The 23773-nt window shown below is 49.4% G+C and overlaps 1 protein-coding gene across 1 annotated transcript in view; it reads right to left on the reverse strand.

Moving 5' to 3' along the window:
• The window catches only part of SLIT3 (slit guidance ligand 3), a 594085-nt gene that overhangs the window by 81518 nt on the left and 488794 nt on the right, over window positions 1–23773 (reverse strand). Inside the window, exons 11-14 of the mRNA XM_025923495.2 lie at window positions 20881–20952; window positions 17185–17256; window positions 5379–5522; window positions 4062–4225 (exon numbers count right to left, since the gene is read on the reverse strand). Coding sequence (XP_025779280.1) covers window positions 4062–4225; window positions 5379–5522; window positions 17185–17256; window positions 20881–20952 — 452 coding nt within the window. The remainder of the gene's footprint in view (window positions 1–4061; window positions 4226–5378; window positions 5523–17184; window positions 17257–20880; window positions 20953–23773) is intronic.

A 23773-nucleotide genomic window follows, 5' to 3' on the forward strand; every position in this document is an offset into this window, starting at 1 on the left:
AGCTTCTGCACACTCTGCATCCTGGGGCCCATCCCCACAGCACAGTGGATCCATAACAGTCTGTTCCCCCAGCCCCTTGCATGAAGAGACAAGCCACAACTCCCAGTGGCCTAACGAAGCTGCAATGCTCTTCTTTAGGAAAAGCCCCTTTCATATTCCATACCTCAGAAATTTCCTCAGTATCCTTCAAGGACCCCCAGAAACCCTCTGGCTGACAGACATTCATTCCAGATGACTCAACATGTAATGGAGAAGGCGGGGGGGTGGGTACGGTATCAAAAGAAAATACACGTCCCTAGCCAAGGAGAAAGATGGGAAAGCCAATGGGGCCCTGTGTTTGGGACTGGGAAACCTACAGTCACAACTGTCTGAGAACAGTGACCAGTTCCCATCACGATGAGTAGTCTCTTTCAGACTAAGAGAAGGAAAGAAAGGGGGAAGACACCAGATTCTAGGGTCCTTCCTGATTGCAGATTTCCTCCATGGTTGTGAATCATGGCAGTCGGTGGAGGGACCAACAACCAAACTTTCTGGGTGCCATGGGCCCAGGTGAGGGCGTCTAGTCTCCATGTCCCTATCTGCAACAGATCAGCGACAGTTTGTATGAACTTCCTCCCAAGCCACTGAGAGGAGATATGTACTTCTTGAACAGACCAGAAGTCAGGGCCAGGTGACTGGGATCCTCCCTGCTCTTGGCCTCTGACAGGAGGAACGGAGTCACTGTTCCCCTACAATGTGTTTTTGGGGCGAGATGGTCACAGCATCTTGACAGTGCATAGGTTATCTGCAATGGTTGACCAGTGAGTCAAGGTCACTCCACAGCCCCAGGTCTGACCTCTTTCAAAGCCCTCCCATCTGACCAGCTAGAGTGGCCGTTGTACTCTAGTCTCAACTCTGCTCTGATGTCTGGACATGCAGGGCTCTGTAACACCCTGGTTGTTGGGATTTCACATTCAAGTTGGATCAGGGCCTTGGTACCAGAGCAGGAAAAATCCATCCCTTTCGTGCCCCTGCCCCCAAGCCTTTAATCCTTCTCTTTGATTTCCCTCAACAACAACAACAAAAAGGAGGGACAAGAGAGAAAATCTTCGCAGCACATTGAATGTCCTGGGTTTCAGATCTCATCTTGAAAATCCTACTCTATAACCTCAGACAGTACTTTCCTGCTGTGTAGGCCTCAATTTCTTCATTTCTAGCAGGGACTGTGTGAATTCTGAGTTCTCTAAAACTCTGTGATGACCTGAGCAGTATCTTGCTATTGGCCATCTTTTCTCATATTGTGTCCTCACCCTCTGTACTTTTCACTGTGAATTTCTTCTTGCCAACAGATCGCTACACACAAGGGAAGGAGGTGTGATGGAAGATATCTTCCAACTGCCAAGTGCTCCCCTGAGGATGGGCTTGGGGTCCCAGGCAGCCAGACGGCGGCTTTTCAGGGGGACTTAATCTGATGGTCAGATTACCCCAGCTGGCAGCATTCACCTCTAACCAGATACTGCTGCCCAGGGCGGCGGATGCAGCTGATAGAGGCAGACACAGGGCAGCTGGGAACCAGACGCCCTGCCTAAGGAGGGGCTTTATACATTGCAGGAGCAGCCCTCAAATTGGCTTCTAATTACATCAGCTGTCTTTGCAATGGGGGTGCTTTTAGGGGAAAGTAAAATGCAGAGTTATTATCTGTCAGCTCCAGTATGCATCACCTGACCCTCCTTCTGGAGCTTCCTGGAAACACAAAGCTTTAGACCTATGGCTTCTGTATCCCCTAAAGCCAAGGCGGGCCTGGACCCCAGTGTCTGTCAAATCCAAGGCCTTTGATACTCACCAGTAGGTCTCTCTACCTCTCTTCTCTGCAGCTACATGAAATAATAGCACATAGTATGCTATCTGTCAGGCATCAGCTCTGACGTTCCCTACCTTTACAGGAATAATCTGCTTAGTATTGATTTAAAAAAAAAAAATCTTTTAGACAGGGTCAATCCAAGAACCCTGTGCTTCTGTTTCTTTTTAAAATTTCCAAGCACTCCTGCCCTCCGTAGGAAAAGCAGCCAGGATCTCTCCCATGCAAAGGTAGGCAGGTAGTGGCACAGCAAGAGAACTATGTGTTACTGTCCCCTAGGTCAGCTTGCTATTTTCTCTCTCCTACTTCATTCCATCTGTACCCTCATCCTGCCACCCCTAGTCCCAGCCCACAGTCATTCCTAGGCACCTGCCAAGATTTTGTCTCTGGGAGATGCCATCCTCAGACCCTGGGCCGATCCCCCTCCCGTTTTGTGTGGCCCCATGGTCTTGGCATCAACACAAATCCTTGAGCTCCTGACAGGTGCCCTGTGAGCCTGAGGGGTTGGGGCTGGGAGATGGCACTCTGCCTTCCCCTGCTTCTTATCGCCCCCTCTTCTGGGGCACAACTGCTTGTTACAGCTAATTAAGTCAGCTCCCCCCACTCCCAGACTTGGATAGGAACAGAGGGGACAGAGGGAAGAAGAGGTGTGCATTATGAGAAAGGCCCTGAGGAAGGATGGTTGTGCCTCAGGTGACACTCCAGGGCTGGGAGAGGGTTTCCCTCCCAGAGATGCTGCTGGCCCAAGAAGGAACTTAAGGAAAGAGTTTTGGGGAGTGGGGGTAGGACCATAGACTAGGAAGAGAGTCATCCAAGCAGTTGGACTGTTTTCCCAATGCTCCTTCTCTCCTACATGCTGCGTGGTGTCGAGGAGTGAGCCAGACCTGGGGGTTGCCTCCACTGTTTGCTTGCTGTGACCATGGGGTGCCCTTTACCTCTGAGTCCCTGGCTCCCTCAGCTGCAGAATGAGGATTCCTCCAGGTGATCTCACAGGACTAGTGGAAGAACCAAGTCAAACTAGATGCACTCAGCATAGAGTTCATCACAAGTAAGAAACTGACATTGTTATTCTGAGGCAGACAAATTGGGACCAACACCTCATTTTGCCACAAAGTCCCTGTGGTATCTCCAAGCCCTCTCGAGGTATTAGGTTCTATTGAAGAAGATAACATAGCTAAAGTTTATCACTCGGGAGACGTGGACTAAAGGATTTGACTTAGAGGCCAAGAACAACATGAAAGGAGCAGAAGTCTGTCTGCTGGTCTTCTCCCAGCGACCGGTGACCATGCTGTCATTCTCCCTGGGAGAAGTCGCTTAATAAGATGCTCTTGGGCAGGGGAGAAGAAGGGCTCTTGCTGACACACAGATTGTGACGGTTGGCACCAACCCATCTCAGCACATTATACTATCAATCTCTCACCATTGGGAGCACAAGGCAGTGTGGTGATTTTTTTCCAGTAGCAAATGGCACAAATGTTCGCCATTTTTAACTGCCTGTTTATCTAGCTATCAGGTCAAGGACAGCTACTTCTCTTTTCAAGATGACCTGAGAACCCCTCTGGCATTCACCCCCAGTGTCTTTCCTGGGTGCAGTAGGGAGGAAGGATTCCAGAACGAGCTTGGAAACTGGTTTGAGGCTTTGCTTTCCTAGAGAGCAAAACTCTTTGCTGTTTTCTCCATGAACAGACTATACCAGTCTAGGGTGGAGGAGACAGCTAGCTAATGTCGGTGAAATCTGTAACAAACTGTGGTCTGAGGGCTGTACCAAAGGCGGTCTTAGAGGGGATGGGAGCCTCCCAACATTACATGCTGCTTGCAGCCTGGCCTGGGACCCATTTCTTTCCCTATCTGCCACTTGGGGAGCACGCTTTGGAGACTCAAAGAAAATAAATCGCAGCCTCTAAAAGGCACGTGTGTAAAGGCTGCCCCTCCCCTAGCTTCCACCTGACCCTGGAGATAGGCTGCCACCTGGGTTCTGTCTCTCCTGAAATTGTGCACCACCCCTCGCCCCACCCCATGCTTTTATTGTGTGTGTGTGTGTTTTATTTTAAATCCATAAGGTAATTGGTTTTCTGCAGGACTAACTGAATTTTCCCAATTTAATTTGCAAAGATGCTCCCTAGGAGCCATTACAGCGCTCGCTGTCCTCCAGATTGGATTACTGGCCTCTCCGGGGCTGCAGTACTGAGTCGGAAGGTGGGGCCCAGCCCCGTAACCTGATTACCTGAGCAGCGGAACTTCTTGCTCTTGATCTGGCTGATGCGTTTGTTGGCCAGCCGGCGTGGGCTGCTGCAGCGGGCCCCGCTCGTCTCGATGGGGTTGTCCTGCAGGTAATCGGCCAGCCACTTCAAGTGGCAGTCGCACACAAATGGGTTTTGGGCTAAGTGGCTGCGAGAGGGATGAGAATTGATCAGGAGTGACCCGGGGTGCCACTCTCCACCGCCACCGCGCCTGGCGCTGGGCCCCTCCTCATCGGGCAGAACGCAGAGCGGGTGGGGCCTGAGGCCTGCTATGTGCCAGAGAGGGTCACAGGTGCGGCTGGCATCAGCTGGTGCCATCTCCTTGCTCTCCTGACCTGGGGCAGGACCCACCACTCACCTCGATTCTGACCCACACCAGCGGTGATGGGCAAAGTCACAGGCTCAGGGTATGTGCTTACAGCAGCCTGGATTTTATTTCTCTAAGCTCAGCAACGCCAGGCACATAAAGCAGCTGGCAGGGTGACTGGCTCATGGTGGGTGTTCCACATACAGCAGTGGGTATTGCTGTTACCCTCATCATCACCAGGGCAGCACCATGGGTCCGGCTCTGCCTGGCTTATAAGAAAACTCCACAGGGCCAGCGCAGCGCTCAGCGCATGGTCGGTGTTCAACACGCAGCAGCTGTTCTCAGCTCTTTATCGGCGCCTGTCTCTGGCTAGGGGCAGTAAGTGCCAGGTGACTTAGAAGGCATCCAGAAGCCCCAGGTTCATGGTCAGGCCTGGGATGGGCTGAGATCTGTCCTCAGGTGTTATTTATCTAATGGAGTTATTTATGATCCTCTGCAGTGAGGAAGTGCTTCCTGAAGGGAAGGTGAAAAATTCCGAGTGCCTGTAGCAGAGGGTTGATTTTGCAGGGTGGTGCAGGGTGTTGGTGGGGAGGATCGGGCTATTAGCAGAGATGGGGCCTGCTCAGAGTACAGTGGTTAAGCGAGCAGGGGAACCTGTTCGAATCCTGTTTCTTACTAGCTGTGCAACTTTGAGTAAGTTACTTAACCTCTCTGCCCATTGGTTTGCTCACCTAGAAATGAGGGATCCTCACAACACCTACCTCACAGGGTTGCTGTGAGATCTAAAGGTTTGAACACGGGGAAAGTGCTCAGCGAAGTGTCGAGCACCGGGTGGGTGCTCAGTACAGGTGAGCTTACGGCCATTCTCACCGCAGCCTCCAGATATGCTCTGGGACATGCTCACCTAGCCTTCATTTTGGGGGCTGTCTGTGCCTGGGTGTTTGGGGTCACTGGCTGCCTGCGCGTGTGCTGGCATTTGAGGGGGCATACTCACAGGGTCTGGATGGCCTGCAGAGGGGCAAAGAGTCCCTTGCTGATGGTCTGCAGCTTGTTGTCATACAGGGAGAGCAGATTGAGGTTCTGCAGGTCCTGAAACGTGTTCACTCGCAGGCAGTTGATCTTGTTGGCATTGAGGAGGCTGCAAGCACAAGAGAGGCCAGTGACTCACTGATCCTGGGAGTCACCCACGGAGCAAGGGCTGCACATGCAGGAGACAGGCTTCAGAGCTCTCCTCCAGAGACAGCCTAATGCTCTCCTGAGAGCCATGGGCCCCTGCCGCTAGAGTGTGTGTGTGTGGGGGGGGGGCGGGAGGGTTCTTGCATTCCCGCGGCCACCGAAACTCCAAACATGTCCAGGCACTTGTACACCAGCTACCGAGGATACTGGGCCACATACTGAAATCCCCCGCAGCCTGCCCTGGTACCCAGGCCTTCAGAGGAAGCCTGGAAATGGCAGCACACATGCTTGACTTTCTGCTTTAGAACACAGAGCTTCCAGGAATGGGGGAAAAAAAATTCATTTGGCACAACTGTTTCAAAGCTTTAGTTGACTGACGAAGGGCAATTTTGATTCAGAAGTCTTCTTAGAGTTCTGTGAAATCACTGATCCCATTGGAAATGTGATGGAAGTTATAGGTCATCCAATCCTCCCGGGAAAGGATACATCCACGGGCAAGCATGGGTGTGTGCACATACACATTCTCTGTCTCTGACACACATGCACGTGCTCCCACACACGCAACATGGATGGAGCCCCGTGTGACCCAAGCTCTACCCCTTTCCCCTCCTCCACGCATCCCTGCTCACTACACTTCGTTCCTCAAACGCCCCCATAAGCATTTTGGCCCAGGTCCTTTGAACACGTTCTTTACCACCTTTCATAAGGTGGTTCCTTCTCCTCCCCCACATATCAGCTTAAATGTCACCTCCCTAGAAAGGCCTGCCCTGATCCCCTCACCTATAGCAAGACCCCCAGCCCCCCATGACTGTCTCTCCTAGCTCCAGTTTATTTTCTTCATAGTACTTCTCTCCATTTGTGATCACAGGGTGTTTGTCCTTGTTTACCACTGGCCTCCCACCTATGATGACTGTAAGCCCTGATGTCACAGATGACATCACTTTCATTCCCTTTATTCTTGGTGCTCAGCAACAAGCATTTATTATGAAATATACCCAACCCCGTACACAACTCCAGGGGACCACACTCTAAGGTGGCACCTGTCTTCCCTGGTTTTAGATCTGCATACCCCTCCCTCCACCAAAAAAAAAAAAAAAAAAAAAAAAAAAAAGCATCAAAAGAAGCTGCCTTTCAGGTGAAACTCTGGTCCAGCGTAGGTGATGCCATGAGGGTTATAGAAGAGTTCTCCAGCATGGGGCTGGCAAGTCAAGCAAATCTGAGTCCTGAGAATTTCCTTTATGATCCTAGACCAACTGTTTGTACCCTCTTAACTAGTATAAAATCATTTCTCATTCCCTCGTTAATAAACGTAGGGGAGAGGAGAACTAGACGAACCAATAAAAATGTTAAATTTTTAACATTTCTCTTTCAAGGCTGGCTCAGAGCTTCTCTCGTGAAGAGTGGCCCAGGAGACTCGTAACGGGCTGGCCTCCACAGGCTCTGATGCCAGGGTCTAGGGGACTTGAGTTGGTGATGGGGGGTTGCCCCTGGGAGCTCAGCCTTCTATAGCACCTCTCCCTTGCTGGAAGCCCGTCCTCCCAGTGGGGTCCCTGCAGCCTGCGTGCAGGCAGGCAGCTGTGGCAGTGACAAGTACAAGAGCTGCGTGTTTAATCTGGCTAATAATGGGCAGGGTCCCAAGGGTTCACACAGATGTCCTCCTGCCTTGCAGTAGAGAAAAGCTAGAATACTCTTGTTGTTTTCCAAAGTGCTTTCCTGACATCCAATTGTTCTCACGGTAACCTAGGCAGATGGGTACAGCCAGCCTCCCAAGTTTAGGTGACAGAACTGAGGCTGAGAATGTGGTGGCTTGGTCAAGGTTGCATGCGTTTCCAGGGAACATGCTGGAGGTAGTTACGAGAACTGATGTCTCTGGAGGGTGCACTTTTTTCTTTACGAACACCTTATATACCCCACCCATCTGTCTATCCCCCGGTGGCATTCCCCCCCAAGGATGTCCTGTGCTTTATAGATTGCATTTTAGTCAAGGTCAATCCATTCTGGGGACATTCCAAGGAGGACACCAAGGAGCAAAGAAACAGGGAGAAAAGCCGGAGGGACCTAGCAGGGCTAAGCACCCATGGGGCAGGAATGGACCCTTCACACACGGGTGTTTGGTGTGCTTGTTTACAAAGGAAAATAAAGTGCATGGTAAATGATTTATTCCAAACCTTGATATTCAGGGCCTTAAGAGGGGATCCCTTTGCTAGGAAATACTGAACAATTCAGTAAAGAGACCAAGTCAGAGGTACCAATCTGATGCCCTGAAGAAAGAATCTTCCCTGCAATATATTGTGACATCCCACATGCAAATCTGTTCATTCACCCTCTCAGTGTTTTAAAATTGGGAAATTTCTCTCCCTCTCCCTGCCTCCCTCCCTCTCTCTCCCTCTCTCTCTCTCTCTCACACACACACACACCCCAGATTTCTATTTCCTCTTGAAAAAAAAATTTCAGAAATTCTAGCAACATGGAGTTCACTGGAGGCAGCTATGGGGTGGCTGTCCCCTTTCGATAGGACCCATGCTCCCTGTTTGCCACAGTCCTCACTCTTCCCTAGCGATGCCTTTCACCAGCTTCTTCGCCTGTCTTGCCTGAGTGGGCACTCATACCTGAGACCCTAGTGCAGATTAAAGAGCCCAGCTGCAGTTCTGGGGAATGCTAGACCCTGGACAAAGAGGGAGCCCCCAAGGAGAGAGCAGTGGTGACTCTGACCTGCCTTGAAAGGGTAGCCAATCTGCATGCTCCTGGGGGCAACCCTCCTCACTCATCAGAACTACTGAGGCTTCTTTTTCTGATCCAAATGCTTTTCCTTGTTCCCTACTACTTCTAGATGTCTTAGCATGGGGTGTTATCTCAAAGATGGAAGGCATCAAAACACCCCAGGCTGGCGGAATTACTAGGCAAAGACAGCATGAGGCGCAGAGTGCATGAAGCAGGGAGCAAGCGGAAATACAAAAGGGCACAGTCTCTTGGTCACTCCCTCCCTCCCAGGATGCTTGGCTCCCTAAGGCAAGACACGTAGGTGCAGGAAGAGATAAAATTAAGCTGCTTATCCCGATTTAGATGCTGAGGACAGCCTCACTGATCCCTAGCACCGGCAAGATCTAACAGCCCGTCCTTCTGTCCTCTCTCCTTTGGGAGGAAGGCTGGCAGCTACTCAACTCCATCTGTCTTCCACGAAAGGATCCCTGAGCTACCTGGTACATGGACAAGAGTTGGAGGGGAATTGAAAAAACATGTGTGGAGCAAACAGAGAGTAAACAACTATTTGTAATGGGGTTCAGCATTTCCATAAGAACTCCTGAAGACAGGCCTTCTGTCTCTTTCCCTGGAGAGATCGGTTTTCCCTCTTTTTCCCCTCAAGGCTGCTGGGTCTGTCCTATTTCATCTCCCTTTGAGGAACAACAGCAGTGCAGCTGCTGAAATGATACTAATAACGCAGTGACATCTCTAGGGACCACGGCTCTGTGCAGCCCTGTGCCAAGCGTTTTCCAAAGCACTTTCCACGCAGTATTTTATTTCAGCCTCACAGCAGCACTAAGATTGTCCTCATTTTGCTGGTGTGGAAACTGAGGGTCCGAGTGGTGGCAGATTTGACCAAGCAGTAAGTGAAACATACCAGCCTGACTCCAGACCTCAGCTTTTATCCACCACAGAGAATCCATACTCTTTCTTCCATGCCCAGTGAAGCATGTTCCTGGTCTCTGGGAGTGGTTATTTTTGCTAGCTTTGGAATGCACCTGGGCATGGAATGCACCAGGTGGGCAGAGGTCTGGTTGGGTCAGGAAGACTGCTCGCCGTTTGGTTGTCTGGAGCCATCAGGAATCCTGCCAACTCTTAGGAAGGACTTGGCACCAAGTTGGTGGAGATGGGATGCTTTTTGGGATGCTCACCAAACTGCCATTGGCACAAAGTGGAAGGTTCTTCACTGAGGGGCTCACACACACACACACACGAAGCAGCATTTCAACCTTCAGCGATCATTAACCACATGCTGACTTGGGAGCAGTATGCGTGGCTCCTCTGAATTCTCACTCTACCCTGGGCAGATCAGGGGACAGTGATGAAGCAGAGACAGCAGCAACCCTCATGCAAGATGAGATGCACCAGGTTGCCTCATTTGAAAGGCTGCCTGGTATTCAAAGCCAAAACTTTGACATCCCAACTAGACCTTCAGCTTGATCTCTTGTTGGATCCAGTGAGTTGGGGGTTGAGGGCATCTTGTGCTCATAAATATTTCCCCCAGAAGCAAATCCAGCCATCTTTTGGGGCCACCTGCTCCCAGACCCACCTCCCAAAGAGCCTCTTTTGAAGGTCTTAAAAGCAAAAGGAGAGAGAAGGGCTGAGATGGACAGGCCAGATGAACAGCAGGACCACATGACGTAACATGTAACAAGCATAATGTGTGATCAAACACCCACCAACCACCTTACAAACACTAACCCACTGAATGTCCCCACTAGAGAGTAAGAGTTATCTCCATCAGACAGATGACACAGAAAACTGTTGGGACACAGAAAACTTAAGTACCGGTGACCAAAGTTGCACAGTAGTAACTGGCAGTTTGAGAAGTGGATCCATGTTATCTTAGCACAAGGGCTTTGCTCCCACTCATTATGCCACCCTGATGCCCATTAATGGACCTTGGGAATCACCCAATGCTGATGGGAGGAGATGGCAGTATGTTTTCTGTGGCCACTCCCATTAAGCTAGTGACAATTCTACAATATAACAAAACAAAAAGCCACGCTCCCTTCAGAGGGGATTAAGGAGAATGGCACATCCAGCAGGAGTGCACAGACATCACCTTCTATATTTACTTCCAAGTGTCAGCCCTACGAGGCCCTCTCCCAACGCCTCTTCCATGAGCACGTGCAGCTTCCACATATGTTCCATGTCAAGAGGTATTAGCACTCAGTCCACTGACTAACCAACATAACGATGCTGCTAAGAGATAATCCTTTCCAGAACCATTGCCTTCAGAAAAGGCCAGGCAGGAAATAAGCCACAGAGAACCACAGAGCTGGAGCTTGTAGAGGGGGCAGTGAAATACCCCCTGGGTCTGGGCTAAGGAGGGCTCTTGTGACTCAAGTCCTCCTGCTCGGCGACCTGGCCTGCCCTGGCCAGAAAGGTCCCAGATGCTCTCAACACAGGAGCAGCTGGCAGCTTCCTTCCTTCAAGGTCCAGGAGATACAGAGAGAAGAACCACAGGAGGGAGATGAGGTCCACCTCGTCAATGAAAAGGCCCTACCACACCCACTTTCTCTAAAGAGGCCAACAGGGCAGAAGACCACTGAGACCCCATTTTTAGCTACTGTTCTTGCCCACATCTCCTCCTCAGTGAAGATTCCCACAGAGCTCACAGGCCTTCGCTGCACGGTTCGGAAAACACAAACATTGGGAGTCAGCTTTAATGATAAATTGCATTAAAATCACCTTGGCAACTCTAGCAATTCACGTGTTGATTCAGTGGCCCAGAGCTAACATTCTGGGTGGTATTTATACTCTCCACACCTGCCCGTGGGTCTGTGGAAGACAGCAGTTACGTTGCCCCTCCTACTTGAGTGGTATTTGTCTGGAAATGCCAAAAGCATATTCTGAACTCCAGAGTACAAGTTTTGCTCAGAAAACTGGTGCCAAGAGAAAGCGTAGTGACCCCCTTCCTGGAAATTAGTCAAGTCCTTGCAGGAAAGACCATGAGATGGAAAGCTGGCCCAGGCTCCTGCCAAGGGGGCAGGTGCTTGGGGGAGCCTCCTTTTCCTAACACAAGGCTGGGGAGTCAGTTTGTTTTATAAATACTCAGATGTAGATACGGAGGAGGAGAAAGACGGTACCAATAACTGCCTGGCATTTTTTCTATTGCTCCTCCTCAGAAAAAGGTCTCTCCCTGTGAGTATTTACCACCATTGTGCATTGGCATAAACTATTCGTGAGGACACCAATCTGGGGAGGCATCTTGGACCCCTGATTAAGCTGCAGGACACAGAGTCAAACCTCTCTCATTAATGTCTTCCTCTTTTTTCTTTTTTTTAAATTTCTCCAGAATTAACCCTCTGTCATCCTGAAATTTTAAAAAAGATTTTTTAATGCATTTATTTTTGAGAGAGAGAGAAAGAGAGAGAGAGGTGGAGGAGCAGAGAGAGAGGGAGACACAGAATCCCAAGCAGGCTCCAGGCTCTGAGCTGTCAGCACAGAGCCCAACGTGGGGCTTGAACCCACAAGCCGTGAGATCATGACCTGAACCAAAGTCAGACGCTTAACTGACTGAGCCACCCAGGTGCTCCTGACTTTTTTTTACACATTAATTTTAATAAGACCTACTCTCTTGCCTTAGCACAGATACTATGCTCTCATCATAACCATATGATATGGGGGATTTACTTTGACATTCAGGAACCTACTGAGGCCAGACATGGGGAGAAGCCTGGTGATATCTGGTGCCACAAGGTCAAGAAACCCTAACGCTGCCCAGTCTTGCTCTGGGCCACGTCAGGCTCAACACTCAGGAGAGGAAACAAGAGGAACCATCCCAGACCCAACTAGGGACAAAGAAGACTCTTCCATTCCCTCCCAATAATGGCTGCACTGCTGGTCACAGGCTGTGGGTTGTCATGGTGATTCCTAATGCACGGGAAACTGCAAATGTAGCAATGCCATTGGATGGCCTGTCTGAAAAACAGGACCTCCCTGGAGTCCACGGACAGAGGAGAACTGTAGGAACAGGGTGCAAGCAGAGGGAAGCGGAGATTCTGAGAGACTGGACACGGCAGCCATCACCTGCTATTGGGGGATCAAAGGCCTCCCCTAGTGTGACCTGGCTTGCTCCTTCCCTCCCTCAACAGCTACCAGGGTGGTCATTTGCCTTCTGGTTACCAACTGGTCCTTTAAGAGGGGTGAATCATTCACTCAATGGCCAAGCATGGGATGACTCCAGATTTTACATCTCCCTGCAGGCCTCACTTGGGAAGCCCCGGGCGCACAAGGAAGGGAAGAAGCCCCCCCTCAAAAGTGCATCACAAAGTAAGGCTGCTTCCACTGCTGGGGAGTTCTCACCATCAGCCCTCAACCCAGTCTTTACAGACGGGCAGCTCCTTCATGCCCTCTCACAGGGGTTAGTGGGATGACAAGGGGCCAGAGGAAGTCCCAGGGAGACAGCAGCCTGTGACGGATACTGAGGCGTAACGAAAGGAACCGGAAACAGTCGGTTCAGCAGTACCTCCTCCTTGGCACGAGCCTGTGAGGAACTCCTGCTCTATGGATCACAGAACTAGTTCTGCAGATCTGCCTGTGACAGGGTCTGAAGCAGAAGTCTCTTGCACAGACTCTAGAATTAGCCTGCCTGGATGCCAACGCTCCGTCACTTACACGCTGAAAGACAATGGCCATGTTACTTAACCTTTCGATGCCTCAGTTTCCCCATCTGTAAAATGGGCCTTTTCACAATACCTTCCTCTTAGCACTGTTGCATAGATCAGAGAAGCATACAAGCACATAACATTGCTTTGGCACGGGTTCTGGAGCATATTAAGTAATTAGCAGCAGTAGTAATACTCGCGAAACAGCTGGTGAGGAAAAGTGAGCTACGGGGGTGGAGTTTTGCTCACTGCCCTGTAATTGGCATGTTGCTTGGCAGAGTCCAAGATTCTCAAAGGGTCTTGTCTGCCTTCCAAGAAAATCAAACAACAGGTGCCTGGGTTGTCTTAACTTATTCCAGCCCAAAGGCAGTCTGGTTTGGGTTCAGACCTCCTGGAGCAGGCTTAACATTGACCGTGCCCAGCATTTACGTGAAAGCTTCTACCTCAAAGGACCGCCTGCCCTACTCAGGCCACTTTCCTACGCATCTGCCATGCAATCAATGAGCACTAAATGAATGCTCTTTATTTCCTGGGGGAGCTGGGACAGCACACCTTGCAGCTGCCCGTCAGAGGGGAAAGTGATGGCTCTAGAGACGCACTGATGGCTTTTCTTGTTTTGGGAGAGGTCGACCTCTGAGCTAAAGTTTCTGGTGAGGAAAGGGATGGGCACAGCCAGGAGAAGGGTCAGTTCTCTGGTAATCCAGCTGCTCCCATCCCTGGACCTGGGAGCATGTGACATATCTTGTCCTAACCTTACATTCTGAGACATCTTCACATGGGATATTTCAGTACTCAGCACATTAGCAGGGAGTGTCTAACATACTTCTTGTCCAAATGGGTGTGGGACTCGCTTCCCAGCACTCTGTTTTAAGGAGGGATGGGCATACAGACCACCACGCACACCCCCAAAGATAAATAAGGACTGTTACTAATGACCAATGAATGTGTGTTTATACCATGAATGTCTGCAGGAACGGAACCTGTTTAGGATTAATTACAGGGAGACATACTAGTTATTTTGAAACCTTTGAAGATTTTGAGAATAGCCTTTTCTGAGTTTCCCCAGAAGCCATTACTGAGCTTTAGTATAAGAAAGAACTGCCTAACTTTCTAAGTACACAATGATGACTTATCACAGACACCATCAGCAAGAACAGATAGAAAAATTTGTCACAGAGGGCGTGGGAGGGGTTTCTGCACTAGCTGGGTAGGAGACTGTGCTTGGAGCCCTGACGTTCCTTTGACCTCTAAAATTCTGGAACTTAAACAAAGGGAGGTGACTCTTTGGAGGCTGACACCCAGAGGACAGGGCATCAGGTTTAGGGGATCATTCCCAGGACTTTTAAGTGTTTCCACGTAGCCCATTTTTGGTGGCCTCCAAGAAACTCTGAAGCCTGAGATATTCTATTCTCAGTGTTGACCATCTGCTGCAATAAGCATCTCAAGAACAGGACCCAGGAGGACTGAGTACATGCAGGGCCTGGGAAAATCTGGCAGGATGGCTGGAAAATGTGCAACAATGGGACAAGGGGGCGCAGGCAGGACAACTACAATGTACCCCCTTTACTACCGACAACACCGTGAGTTGTGCCAGAGAGGAAATATCCGAGATCGCTTCACGTGGCAGAGACAGCTTGGCTTTGTGATGCACCAATAATTTGAGAAACAGGGAGAGAGAAATAAACACGAACCTCTTACAAAAAGCCTTGGAGTCAAAGGAGAGGAAATTACCCAGACTACCAGGGTATTCTAATCAGAGCCTTCTTATCAGAGTGTCTCCAGTCTAACGAGGAGAAATCCAATCTACAGCGGGCTGGACGCTAAATTAGATCTAATCAGGACCTGCTTTCCAACAGCTCAGCGGCAGGTCAAAGCCCAATGACGGCTGCAGTTGCTGCTTCTTTCTGGAGAGCAAGCTTGCCTGAGTTGTGTCAACTCCTGGTCACGCGCAAGGCAGGGATGCTTTGTCTTTACTCCTAGTTTACTCCCAGCTATTCCATTCCATCTGCTCAAAATTTTGGTGAGATTAAACTAGAGTTCCTGGCCCATGCAAATCCTGTGAGTTCTATTAATATCGTCACTGCTGTCTGCTCCAAGCTGGGAGACATTTCCTTTTTTAAAAAATATGCAACCCCCCCCCAGAAATAAACTCCCCCCAAACCCATGCATTTATTGAATCTTTGCAACATGCCATGCACTCTGCTAGGCACTTTGATGCATGCTAGATTTCTCCTTAATGCATGCAATGACATTTTTCTGTCTACACTAGACACGCAGATTGTAAAAGGATACTCACCCCAGCCCAGTACAACACAACCACCCCCAAATCTACCTCAACGCCAATGCTACTGTTACTCTTCTTTCAAGGGATTAATAGCTACAGTTAACTAGCCTTATGGAGGTGGTTACGATTTAGTTTCTTTGCTACAAGCAAAGAATACCATCTGTGAAACACCCAGCTCCCTGCAGAGCCCTGGTGGGTCACTGTAACAAATAGCTTTAAAGGCTCACCCAAGGGCTGGGACCTCTGAACTCAAAGATGCCCGCACAGAGATTCAGAGTGAGACAGACGTGGAGATGGAGGTGAAAGGAGATACAGAGAAGAAAAGACACAAAAGAATCTTCTTTCTCTTGCTCTCAGCTTCATTGAAACAAACCTGACTGCTGCTTGTAGATGGACATGCTGCCTGGAAACTAGCTGGGCATGATTTACATGACTGCATTGTCTTAGGAGAACCGTCCAGGCCTGAGTCTTACAGGACATGGGAAGGGGAGGGAGTTAAGATGTGAGAAGGTAAAGGCTGAGGACAAATCTCATTTCCTCTTTCTTGAAGAGTCTCTGGGAGTCACCGGGCCTTCCTCTCTCTATTTTTGTGCCTGGCCTCCCACCCACCCGGAGACCCAGCTTGCCTACCTGGTCTGCAAATTCCTGCTGCAGCTTTGTTTAACTGCACACAGGAAGTCGGGAGGCCCTGGGCCCCTTCCTCACTGCTTGTGACTTGGGAGATAGTTTTACAAAGACACACACGCTCACTCACTCATCTTTACTCAGATATACACCTCTATTGGAAGGCTGAGAGCCTTCTGAGGCACAGGGCCATGTAAACTCTTCTCCAGTTTCCACACGTATTTTGCTGTGTGATTGAGGTCAAGGCGTTTACCTGAGACCTGGCATTCTCCAGTGTTCCCAGGATACTCAAGATCAATTCCTCATACTCCTAGGAATTGTGATGGTCACCGAGCAGGATGTGTATGTGAGCACATGTACTCCCATGCCCACAGCACATGCGCGTAGATCCCACGGCTACCTAATCACAAACTACAGATAACTCTCCCCCATCATAGAATCTTAAAATATATGACAAGCTAAATTCCTTTCCTTGCCTTTCCACATCAGAGTTCAATTATCTTCTTCAAACATTTAAAGCTCAAATGACCGGAATGAAATAAATGCAAATAAATAATCCTAGAGCTTAAAATTTGAGGCAACAAGTCTTCCTTTAAATTAAATAAACTCTGGGGTGGCTGGGTGGCTCAGTCAGTTGAGCATCCAACTTCGGCTCAGGTCATGATCTCGCGGTTCGTGAGTTTGAGCCCTGCGTCAGGCTCTGTGCTGACAGCTTAGGGCCTGGAGCCTGCTTCGGATTCTGTGTCCCCCTCTCTCTCTGCCCCACCCCTGCTTGTGCTCTGTCTCTACCTGTCTTTCAAAAATTGAATAAACATTAACAAAAATTTTAATAAATAGTTAAACAAACTCTTACCCCCTCAGCTATATCTTACTCAGATAGAGTCATATTGGTGACTGATTATGTTCTTCTATAATTATTTCACCATCCCACCCCCAACCCTTCTTCAAGGTCACATGTGTATCAGCAGCTGTTTCAGCTTTATCGGAATAAGGTGTGAATGTTTTAGTTCCCTAAATTCCTAGCATGCTCCTGCAAGATGCTTCCCCTTGTAGGATTCCATTCAGCCTTAATTTCTAGCCTCCAGACCTATGGTTAGTGACTCATGCCCCGTCCAGGTTCCTGAGCTGTAATGTATCATGTAGGTTTGTTCACATTGACCTTGGTCTCCCTCTGCCAACTCCCTGGCTGTCCTTCCATCAAAAAGAGGTGGTGGAAGTGTGGGGTGGACAGCTCAGAATCCCCTCCCCCCTTTTGGTGTGTGTAAAGTCAAAAGAACTGTACTGAGCATGGCTCGAAGTCTGCAGGTGAAGAGCCAGTAGACATTCCTAGAGACATACATAGTGACAATATGCCTACTCACAGCAGCTGTAGGGATACCAGCCCATCAAACAGTCCCTTGGCAATCTCGGTGATCTTGTTTCCATACAGCACCCTAGAAAAGAGAAAACAGCAGTCTCTGTGATGCAAGGCCACTGAAGCCCACTCAAGTGAGAGGCCATCGCCTCTGCCAACTCCTGTAGGAGGGTGGGGCTTCTCAGAGCATCTCCTTCCCTGGCCGGCCTTACCCTTCCTCCTTACCAGTGAGACAGCAGGCAAGTGCCACAGAGGCTGCAGAGACAGGCTGTCTGGGAGGCAAGGAGAAATCAGCTCCATCCTGTTTCATTACTGGGCAGCCCAGCTTAATAAATAATCCACAATAGGGCACAGCGGTCCCCTTGTAGTGTCTCCCTGAGCTGCTAATATGACTCACACCTCGGCAATAAATAAGACGTGTAGGAAGCTGGCCGGCCCTGTGTCTTCTTGTCTTCAATGGATATTGATCAGGCTGAGCCCAGCCTACAGAACGTTTCCTTTTAATATCCCGTTGTATCCTAGGAATTCCTGAGCTGAGTTCTTTAATCATCCCTCTAGGCAGGGCTTTGAGTTTTGGGGGTCCTATCCAGATGGCACAGGGACCGCAGAGTCAAAGACTGGCTCACAGGAAAAACTGGAGAGCAAGGAATTGTTACCTCAGAGTGATGGCCCCCACACTCCAGCCCCTTTGCCTAGTCTTTCAGCTCTAGGAACCAAGAAACTCTGAATTATTTTACTCTCCTCTCTAGTAGGTGTACAGGTCCCTCATACTGCGCCTCCTATTGGTGGGCTGGGCTTTGGTGACTTGGGAGCGCTTGGGGAAGAATTCTACTGTCTGCTTCTCCAGCCCAGCACCCAGGGGGTCCTGTTGGCCATCCATGTAGGTGCTAAAGACACTGCTGGCCGCTCTCTGCTCTCATCCACGGCACAGACTGCTTCTTCTGGGCCCAGCCTCCTTTGAGATGGAGAGATTTGGGAGGGTTGGTTTTTGTTTTTTTTGTTTTTTCCCCCCTTCAATTCCCTCTTGGGCCCTGAAATATCCTGAATGAATGCAATATCCAATTCCCACTCAGACTGCAAATTCAGGCTGTTATAGGTCTTTGAGGAGACAAAATATTAGGGTGGGGAAACAGGAAATGGGAATGCTAAACCAAACCCCCTATTTTCCAGACACCACCAGGAAAAAGCGTGAGTGTCTCACTCAGCCTGCGGGTGGGTTTCATTAATGTTTCAACAAATTAATGAGTAAATAAAAGTCAGCATGGTGGCTCAGGCTCAATTTGTAATTCATATGAATGTCCCCCTGCTCACTGTGCCAAATGTAGTAGTGTCCCTGTCTGCTTGTCTTGGCTGATGTCAGAAACTGTGGTGCAGCAGTAGCTGGTGGGGCGGAGGGGCCAGGGACTGGGGCAGGGGATCCTCACATGACCCATCAGACCTCCCTATGGGACAGCTCTAACCTCGTGGGTCCAAACCACCCTCCGGCAGACTGAGGAGGGCTGTGGGTCTACTGTGGAGCAATCTGGGTGTAGACCCACCTGGCTTTCCCCCAAAATCTTTCCTTGACTGCCTTCTTCACACCTTTCATATCTGAGTGCAAACATCTCATCCTTGGGAAGTTTCTCCAGAATATTTTAATGTTTTTCACCACCTGTCACTTTATTTTTATTTCCTCATTACTTTTCATTATGTCATGTTCTACTACTCAGGTATTTCTTTATTTTAAACATTTTCTGTGCCCCTACCTCTCAGCTCACTTGAACGTAGGCTCCATGCATGTGGCGATATTATGTGGCTTGCTCATGGCAGGGTCCCTAGAGCTGAGAGCTGAACAGGGTTCAGCACAGTATTTGTTGAAAGAATAAATGAATGAGTACAGGCAAGGCTTTCCTGCCCTTTAGCTTGGCCCCTGGTGAGTTTGGATTGGGTATGTTTGTGTTCCAAGATCCATGAGACCGAGGGTCTTGTCCGTCCAGTTCACTGCCACATTCTCCATGCCTGTAAGATGATGCAGTACCTAGCAGGCATACTTGGAAGGATGAATGCATACATTAGAGGTCAGGGGGCACTTCACTTAATGCCCCAGTGTGTACTTTGGAACTGGCTAGTGGGATGTCATTTCACATATGACAAACAGATTCTGAATTTTGTTTCCTGTAGGACCAGAAGCATCTCACTGTCCTCGGATTGTTCCCAAGTCCCAGCAGAGGGAAACTAGATAAGGGGAATAGGAGGGTGGGGGCAGGGACAGGATCCTGGCAGCACACAGCCACTCTCCCTGCTCCTCCGTGATCTTCGGCATAATACGCAGACACTAATCTCATATACAATCCTGTCTTTGATATCCCAGCCAGATGTTCTGTTCGATAAATGAAACTAATTTACTCTGCAAGCAGCCGGCAACAGCTGAATCAAGATACTTCCCTGTCCTCAGCCCCTTCCCAGTGGGTTGGGGCCAGGTGGGGACAAATGTGGATCTTGTTACCTGCCCACTCATAAATTAAGCAAACAGGTTACAGAGAGAAGGAAGCATTGACAGCTTGCTTCTGAGCGTCCTCACTCTTACTCAGTGGGCAGGTCACCAAATGATATAAATAATATCAACTGAGGATGCTTTTCTTGTATTTTACTATATACTTTTTCTTTCATATTATCTCGAGAGGCAGCATAGCATTGGGGATTGAGAGCATGGGTCCTGGAGTCATACTGCTTGGGATCCAATCCTGCATCTCCCAGATAATTGCATTCATTCAACACACTTTAGCTTTGTGCAATTATCATGTGCCAGGTACTGTTTGAGGTGCCAGAGATTCAGCCAGGATCCAAACAGAGAAAAGTCCCTGTCTGTGTGGGGCTTAGATCACCCGATTCCTTCTACTGTAAAAGAAGGAAGTGGATAGAGTCTGTGTATTAGGTTGTTATCAGGATTAAAATTGCAAGACTCCTAGAACAGTATCTGGCACACAGTAAGTGCTTAATAAGTGCTGCCAATTATTGTAATCGTGGTCACCATTGAATATGTGGTAGGCAGAAAAGGTATCACTATCCTCGTTTTGTCTGTGAGGAAAATACACAGTAGGCTCAAGTCACATTACCCATGCCACACGGTGAGCCACAGGACAAAGCCCCATGCCTTCTTGCCCCTGTGGGTCTCTGACTCTCTGGTGGATAAGGCTGTGGTTCCATCCAGTAGGCTGCCCTAGGGTTGCAAAACCCAAGAAAAGAAGCCTTTACAGGATGGCAAGTGTGCTTTCTCAGAACAAAGGCCATGAGGTTGGTTTGGAGAAAAAGCCTGAAAATCAGGGGAAGAAAATTAGCTCCTCCCTTGACAAGGTCACATAGTTGGGAGAAATGGGCACGTTGGTAATAAACATACATTACCATTCTGTCCTTCCATCTCCCTAGAGAGCGCTGCTGAGGCACGCAGGGCAGGAGGGGGACGTGTGGGTAGAGCTGAAGATGCATTTGAATTAGAAGCCAATAGCTAGGAAGGCTGCTGGGCACTTAATCAATAAAAATAATGCATTTGGGTTGTAGAAATATTCCCTAAGATCAATTTCCCCTGAAGAAATATTTGTTTCTTTTACCAGGTTGCCACAAGTGTGTAAGGGAACATAAAGCCTTGATAAACACCTCCTGAAAAATATGGACACATCCCCCCCCCCCCCACCACCACTCCCCCATGACTCTGCTCCCCACTTACAGCGACGTGAGTGATTTCAGACCCTGGAAGGCATCTGGAGCAATGTCCGATATCTGATTCTTGCTGATGTCTCTAAAAAACATTAATGGGAGAGTCTGAGAACATAGCTCAAAGGTGTGATACGACCATTCTTAAGTGTGAGTCAAGCATTTCAGATATTGAAAATGGTGAGAATTAATCAATTTATGTATTCATCGTACAAGAGAAGGGGCTTAAAGACCATCAGTTCAACTGTCTCTTCATAAAATATACCACATGTTTTCACTCTTCTTGGCTTTCAAAGAACGCCCACCCACGGCACCCTGACTTTGACATATGGCTTTGCACATGTGAGCCCTCACTTTGTAGGGAAGACTGCACTCAGTCACATTAGGGCCTTGTCGCATTACCAAGCAATTATAGCATAAATGAAGCAGAAGCCTGCCTCACCCAAACACAGGCCAGGGTTCTTGCAAGCATCATCTTCTTGTCTCATGCCTCAGCCAATGCTTATTTTTTCCCCCAAATAGTCCTGAGTCATTTCACCTCCCCAGTGACCTTTCCTTCCTGACCTGAAAAGAGGTTTTGAGCAGGGACTTAAGTCTCTGTCTGGTTCAGGGCATCCTTCAGGTCGTGTGACGTAAGCACATCACGCGATTCTCACGGGATACCTCTGAGATGTGGATTTGTCACTGGAGTGCTCCTCAGAAAGGCACAAGCCTGGGGAGTGATGCCTAGGGCTTTGGGGTAACGTGGATGAGAGGGACGCTGTGTAATAGAAGGCAGCTCCCCTGGCTGGCCGGGCTGGCGCAGAGGAATCTCCCTGACCCGGCTCCTCCCCAAAGCCCAGAGGCTGTCCCCTTTCCTGCGTCCCAGTGACTTGTGAGCACCCAGCCCTCAGTTCTGAGAGGGGAGACGTTCTGAGCCATTAGCTTAGGGGCGGCCTCTGGGCTCCTGTCACTGGAAGGTGAGATGCTCCAATTTCCAGAGACAACGTACCTCTCCAGTTCTTTTCCTTTAACAAAATAAATCAATGGATCTTTGGTTTTGTTCAGAAGAGAGAGAGCTGAGGTCTTGGAGGGTCAATGAGGAGGAGACAAGGGGATACGGAGAAGAAAGCACATCTAAGCAGATCCTTAAGCAACTGCCTCCAGCGAGGCCAGACACCCCAGCCCCCAGCCTCGTAAGCATCCTCCCCCCGTCTGTCTCTCCCTTCCTTCTAAAGCGTTGCGCAACCACTTTTCCTAGGCCTCTGCTCTCTTCCCTCCCTGCTTCTGAAGCCGGTAAGTTGAAAGATATTTCACAGGTTAAGGCTTCTTAGGCACAGCTGTCGAGCTTATCCCTTTAGCTGGCAAGATCGCCTCTTACAAATCCACAGATTGTGCTCACAAACTCGTCAGTTTACACCAGGCTTTTCTTCAGCGCTCCACTTTTGTAGAAGGGTCTTAACAAGCAAATGCCCTGGATTATCCTAATCTTGCTCGCCCTTGGCCTGCCTGCCTAGCAAGGCATTCCAGGCAGGCGTGCGGGGTCTGTGCTCAGATCAGACTGGTGAGCAAGCCTGGGTTTTTTATTTTGTTTTCCTGATCACGGGACGTCTCTTCAAGCTACTGAGACCCCCCAGTATGCAAGAGGAAGTTCTGGGACGCAGGGTGGAGGGAAAGTCCTCTGCTTTAGCCTTGTCAGGGCAAAGTGGTATTCAGTCCACAGCTAGCCTTTTGGATGCACTCCTCTCTGCAGCACAGGAGGGATGTCTTGTGGTTTTGGAGATGATGGAGAGTAGAACTGGACAAGTGATAGTTTAACTGGGAACTGCTCCTGGAGGGTCACTTCATCTTAGTTCTTAATACTGCAGGAAGGAAACAGCAACCCTCTGAGGGCAAGGACCCAGAGCCAGAGGGGACTTGACATGGCTCTTCAGGTAGAGGGCTGGTATCTCAAGTCTCCCCTCACTTCACAAAGATGGATGCAAAAGGTAGTGGCACTGGACAGAAGGCAGGCTGGGAAAGGCTTCTGCCGCCTACCAGTCTCCATGCTTGACCCCTCCCGGTCCATAGCAGGTGGCCCTGAGCTGACTCCAGGCATCTGGGTCACTATAGATCAGTGGTTTTCAAAGTGCACCCACAGGGAGTCTGCTTTGGCTAGCCTGGGGAAGGGAGCTAAAAAGTCTGCATAGGTAACACATCTCTATGTGATTCCCATGCACGTGATCCCTGGGTCATACGTTAGGCCACAGCATTTTATGGCCTGGTTGGTCTCTGACCCACCCCAGTCCCCTGGGGCTTACAAACTCGATGGACAAGAGGCAGCGGACTTTCTAGACTCTTCCGAGCCAAGGTGGCAAATTCCATGCAGGCAAGGCTCAAGTGGGAAGGTGCTGGCACCTGTGGATTCTACTCTACCTCAGAGCATGGAGACGAAAGAACACGCCCTTCCGGCCACACCACACAGCTCTGGTCCCCATGTGTCAGCGCCATCAGTTAACCAACCCTGTCAACTGAGGGCTTCTCTCTAGTGCCCTCTGTTCTCCTCTCAAATGGCTCTACCTTGATACTAGTTTTTACCTGGAAGTATTTTTTTCTACTAAGCTGGACACGAGAAATAGGGACAAAGTCATTCATTCCAGGGGCTTTTTGTTGTTGTTGTTGTTGTTGTTGTTGTTGTTGTTGTTAGAAAGAGGAGGAGGGTGTGGTTCATTCACAGTTGAGGGGAAACTTCTCTCTGTTAGAGAGAGAGAGACTGGTTCATGTACACCTATGAGGAATTCACACTTAGGGTTTTAAAATCCATTCTGACCAGGGGCCCTATTTCTCCCAAGCCGTCATACTTCCATCTTGATTTGTGAGGTTCTGTTAGCTGGAAAAATCTGTAAGTGGTCTCTTTTCCCTACTGCCATCCCTTTGGGGGGGGGGGC

This window comes from Puma concolor, chromosome A1 (assembly GCF_028749965.1).
Source record: "Puma concolor isolate L17-30 chromosome A1, mPumCon1.1.hap2, whole genome shotgun sequence".
Taxonomy (NCBI): domain Eukaryota; kingdom Metazoa; phylum Chordata; class Mammalia; order Carnivora; family Felidae; genus Puma; species Puma concolor.